Source organism: Grammomys surdaster, unplaced genomic scaffold (genome assembly GCF_004785775.1).
Source record: "Grammomys surdaster isolate TR1022 unplaced genomic scaffold, NIH_TR_1.0 121677, whole genome shotgun sequence".
Classification (NCBI taxonomy): domain Eukaryota; kingdom Metazoa; phylum Chordata; class Mammalia; order Rodentia; family Muridae; genus Grammomys; species Grammomys surdaster.
In genome coordinates this window covers 4089-9836 of record NW_021617415.1, presented here as the reverse complement: position 1 = coordinate 9836, position 5748 = coordinate 4089, and the positions used below count along the sequence as shown (strand labels likewise).

The window sequence follows — 5748 nt, the reverse complement described above, 5'->3', positions numbered from 1 at the left end:
TCTAAAAAAATAAAAAGGTTAAAAAAATACATAATCTTAGCACTCAGGAGCCAAAGGCAAACAGGTCATAATTTTAGAAAAGACTTATTTCAAAACAAAATATGTGGCAGATAAATCTCTCAACACTCCACTGACAGAATTCTAATTTCTATTCAGGCAAAAAAGATAAGAAAGAAAGGAAGGAAGGAAGGAAGGAAGGAAGGAGGGAAGGAGGGAGGGAGGGAGGGAGAGAGAGAAAGAAAGAAAGAGAGGAAAAAAAATTCCTAAAAAATTTAGTATACAACTCCAGAGATTCTGACTCCCTAGAACCAATTTGTGAGTTCCCAACACTTCCCCTAAAGAAGTAAGGGGCCAATTTAAAAACAAAAAACAAAAAAACAAAAACCCTGGGTAAATGCATCTTGAATTACAGATCTAATATCACTAAGAACTCTAAGGCCTAACAATGAAAGGAGGAAGAAATATGCAGCAATGGAAACTTTCAAACTTCTAGACGAAGCAGGAGACTCCTGATTCCTCATGTCAGTTCCGGAGTTCACTGGCTGATGGAGTCACTGTTGAGTTCCTCCTCAGTACGCAGGTGATTTAACCACCCTGACTGAACAGTTGTTGGCAGAGTACGTCACAACTCATACTTACGTTCTGTTTTAACTCGGTGTGGACCCAATGTAGCCATTGCCTAAGAAAAAAGAGAGGGGGAGAGGAGAGAAATCTGAATTCAGACTGAAAATAGATTTTGCTATCTATAATATATACAGTGTTCTCAATTGGTTCAATAACAGAATAAACATTAGCTGTTCTCATTTTCTTCTGGTGCTGGGAGAAGAACCCAAGGCATCACACATGCTAGGCAAGCAGGTTAGACAAGCACACCAGAACTGAGAGGCATCCCCAGCCTCCAGACTAATGTCTAAAGTCATGGAGAACACCTTCCTCCATGGCCACTATTAACAGTTGAAATAAGTTCTCTAGGCAATGTATAAAAATAGGGGTTTTTTAAAATGTATTTTAAAGATATTTATTTTACGTACATGAATACACTGTCACTCTCTTCAGACATACCAGAAGAAGGTATCAGATTCCATTACAGATAGTTGTGAGCCACCTTGTGGTTGCTGGGAATCAAACTCAGAACTTCTGGAAGAGCAATGAGTGCTCTTAACCATTGAGCCATCTCTCTAGCCAAAAAATGGGAATCTTTAATAAAGAAAGCAAGCCTCAAACCTTGCTCCTGAGAAGGCCAAGAAAGGAGGTTTACAAGTTCAAAGACTATGGGGGCTACAAAGTGAGTTCTAGGGCAGTCTGAGCAAAATAAAAAATAAATAAAAATAAAAGGATGACAAGATACATAGCTCCATTCTTAAATGAGCATCAGAGTCATGCCCCGATAGTTATTAATAGAGTATAAAACACATAGGTTCTATGTATTCATTCAAAAAATATTTACTGGGTACCTTCTATACCAGAAACTGACAAAGCTCTGAACCCTAACACTCTAGGCAAACTAAACATATACTATTCCATACTCTTATATAAATTATTACATCACAAGAAAAAATACAAATTACTGACATGTCACTAATTCCTAAAATATTCTACAGCCCATGATAAGCAAAGTGTATTTACCACGATTATATTCTCATACACTGATGGACAAACTCTTAAAGGCAGACATAAAATGTACTTCTGCCGCACCACACACTCATCATACCTTCCTGATGGTCGTCCAGTCCTCAAGAATATCGAGATCCTGCAGCATATAAACTATATACGGACGTGGGGGCGTCAAGGTCAACTCGGCAGCAGCAACGGCACATACTCAGTGAACTCATGCAGGAAGACTATGGGTTCAAGGCCAGCCTGGGCTACATGCAAGGCCTTGTCTCAAAAGCACCTGTATAAACTGACCACACTGCGTCATGAACAGCTGTGTCCCCTCTGTGCACTGGACACAGCAGTTTTCAAAACTGAGCCCAGTATGAAAACCCAGAGAGCGTGGGAAAGGATATCTGAGACAACGACCGGCTTCTTTTTGTCGGGGCTGAAAGGGTCCTTCCTCTTTTTTCTTGACTGAAGCTCATCATTCCACAGTTCTGCAAGGGAATCAAAGCGTGAGCTGACTTCCGGGGCCCAGGAGGAAGGGCAATACAGAATTCATGTTTAGGGCTTATTTACATACAGATCTCCAGGGAAGCTTCACACCGACGTAGTGTGCTTTCTCTTTTTTTATATTTATTTTTTGTTTTCATAGTCTTACGTCTATTTATTTGTTCATTGTGTGTGTTGTGTGCACAGTTGTACACCACAACATACACAAGGAGGTCAGACAGCAACTTCTGAGAGGTTTCTCTCCTTCCACCACACAGGGGCTGGGATCAAACTCAGACTGCCAGCCTTGGGGACAAGCACTGTTACCGCGGAGCCATCGGGCTAGGTCGCCCTGAGGTAGCTATGCTTTTATTCCAGTCTTCCAGACAAGAACATCCATTTAGAGAAACTAAGCAACTGTCCACGGACACGCAGCTCATGAGCAAGGCACCCACACTGATCTCTTATCACATCTGCCCCAACTGTAGCAAGGAAACAAAATCAAAACACAAAAACAATAACACATACTCAAGGACTGTGGGCCAATCTAGTAAAACTTGTCAGTGCACAGCAGAAAACGTCCCTATAGTCATCCTGAAATGGCCACACTTCATACTGACCTGGTCTAATCATCACAGTAGTGTTCCCTTTCTCCAAGGCAAAAACCTACCGCCTGTAACATTCACCCATTGCCTGGAAGAACACAGGAGGCTGTCTCCCAGTACAGCCCCACGGGTAGCTCCTGTCACACTGCTCGTCTGTCCCTTTTACATTTTTCTAGAGTGTGACTCTGAATCCAAGGAACAACCTCAACTTGGTCTCATTCGTCAGAAGTCTCCTTCCTGTTCCCTCCAGCTCGGACACTGCACTTGCACAGCATCCATTCGAGAGGACTGTGGCTTTGGGGGACACCACCTCACACGGCAGCCCTGACCTGAGGTGATGTCGATGCTGTGCCGGTCCTCCTCGAGCCTTCTGATCTTCTCCTCGAGCTCACTCTGGACTGTATCATACAACAAAAGCTTTTCACTCTGGAAAGAGACATGATACGTATGTGAAAAGAAATACCAGTTTACCTTCACTAGCAATACCAAATGACTTACAGTACTTTAATATGTGCTAGCCGTGGTTTGTTTTGGGGTTTTTTTTGTTGTTTTGTTTTTTTGTTTTGTTTTTTGTTTTTTGGTTTGGTTTGTTGTATTTGCTTTTTTCATTTATCCAAACTATTTTTGCCATGCCCCTCCCCCATCCTGAGGAACGAAGCAAGAGTGTATGTGTGCTAGGTAAGTGCTTCTCTCTGAGCTACATCTTAGTCCCCAAATTTAAAATTTTGAAGAAGAAATGTTCAGTATACAGAAGAAATAAAACCAGGGTCAGTTATAATAACAGATTTAACTACTAAGTAAAATAACACCCTGTTTAAGAATACCTAAATTGAAGCCAGAGAGGTGGCTCAGGGCACCTGTTCTCTTGCAGGACTCAGGCTCAGTGCCCAGCACCTATGTGGCGGGAACGCAAAACCATCTGTAACTCCAGCTCTCGGAGATGGGATGCCCTCTTTTGGCTTCCATAGACATACACATGCAAACACACACCCCCCCACACACACACATGCATACACACATACACACAAAAAAATACTGGTTTTTTAAATACCATATTAAATTAAATACATCATATTAAATACAGCATATTTAATACAGCAGTATATCACAAAAAATATTTAGGCACAAATTTTATTTTATTTTTTTAAAGAAACTCTATTTATTTATTTACTGTATATGAGTACACTGTAGCTGTCTTCAGACACACCAGAAGAGAGCTTCAGATCCCATTACAGATGGTTGTGAGCCATCATGTGGTTGCTGGGAATTGAACTCAGGACCTCTGGAAGAGTAGTCAGTGTTCTTAACCACTGAGCCATCTCTCCAGCCCTAGGCACAAATTTTAGATCGATTTAAAGTAACTCAATAAATATATTTCAGCTAGAATATACTAAAGTAATAGATTGACTTAGAAAAAAGTGGTATATTAACTCAATTATAAAATTATAGGCTAACTACATCAGACTCACTCGCTAAAACAGACAAGACGGGGTGAGGGTAAAGCCTCAGGGGAGAGACTTACTTACCTAGCATGTTAAAGGCTCTTGTTCAGTCCTTAGCACCACAAAAATATAAAGCCATGAATAAAATAGACAGCGAGTAAATAAACAGGTAGACAGACAGACAAACAAGCCAATGTGGGATACATACAGGACAATCTCCGGGTATATGCAGATTAAATTTGAAATCTGTAGCAGAAGACTTCACAATCAACACATGGACCTGCTACCTACACGAATGTGGCCTTCCCCAACTTCCCCACAGGATGTCTTGTCTATTCCAGTAGATGTTGTAAGACACTCCTATCTATAGTGTCCCAGCATTTACATGTAAGCCATCTTGTAGTGGGGGGGCTTGAGACTCTGTTAGAGGCTTGTCCCCTCAGTAACTTCATATTAGTGATTAAACTAGGGCCTTGTACACACTGGGCAGGTGCCTACCACTGACCTACACCTGCCATCTTTTACTTTCAGTTTGTGACAGAATCTTACTAAGTTGTTCATGCTGACCCTGAGTTCAGTCTGGAGTCTAGGTAGCCCATGAACTTGGGATCATACTGCCTCAACCATCCACAAAACTGGAATTACATACCTTCTCTATCATGCCTAGCCTTGTAGGTTCTTATAAAAGGTCTTCTGTGTTATATTTATATACATTTTATGGCTCTTTATAAAAAAAAAGCTACAGTGGTATGTAATCAAAAACAATGAACTAAACCTTGTAGCCCTGGATTTTAATCTGATCTAGTAAGACAGTAATTTTTGTTTTATTTATTTTACTATTATTATTTACAATTGCACATTGATTTTTATGTATATGAGTGTCCTGACTGCATGTCTGGTACCTGAGGAGGGAAGAAGAGGGTGATAGCTTCCTTGGAAGGGAGTTACAAATGGTTGTGAGCTGCAGCATGGGGGCTGGGAGTCGAACTTGGGTACTCTGAAAGAACAGTCAATGCTCTGATTGATGAGCCACCTCTCTAGACCCCATTGGTTGTATCTGTCTGTCTGTCTACCTGTTTATTTACTCGCTGTCTATTTTATTCATGGCTTTATATTTTTGTGGTGCTAAGGACTGAACAAGAGCCTATAACATGCTAGGTAAGTAAGTCTCTCCCCTGAGGCTTTACCCTCACCCTGTCTTGTCTGTATGGTAGAGACAGGCGCTAAAATGACAGCAAAGTTTGTCTATGGGAGACTATGCTGAACTTGCCATATCTAATCTGAACTCAGAGGCTCAGCTGTAGTGAAAGCTATAGTGGAACAAATGTCATGTGAAAAATCATACCATGGGGCTGGAAAGATGGCTCAGTCGTTAGGAGCACCAACTGCTCTTTCACAGGTCCTGAGTTCAATTCCAGGCAACCGCATGGTGGCTCACAACCATCTGTAACAGAATCTCATGCCCTCTTCTAGTGTGTTTAAAGACAGTGACAGTGTACTCACATATATAAAATAAAGAAATAAATCTTTAAAAAAAAAAAAAGAAAGGAAGGAGGGGAGGGGGGGGGGAAGGAGGGAGGGAGGGAGGGAGGAAGGAAGGAAGGAAGGAAGGA

General features: G+C 41.3%; 1 protein-coding gene across 1 annotated transcript; it reads right to left on the bottom strand.

The window, feature by feature from the left end:
• Window positions 1-200: 200 nt before the first annotated feature.
• On the bottom strand, window positions 201-3119 carry LOC114636064 (breast cancer metastasis-suppressor 1-like protein; the record flags this gene model as incomplete). Its single annotated transcript, XM_028784365.1, has 4 exons — window positions 201-679; window positions 1712-1776; window positions 2010-2093; window positions 3023-3119. Coding segments are annotated over 4 exons (303 nt in total), but the record flags the coding sequence as incomplete, so codon positions are not given.
• Between the last annotated feature and the right edge of the window lie 2629 nt (window positions 3120-5748).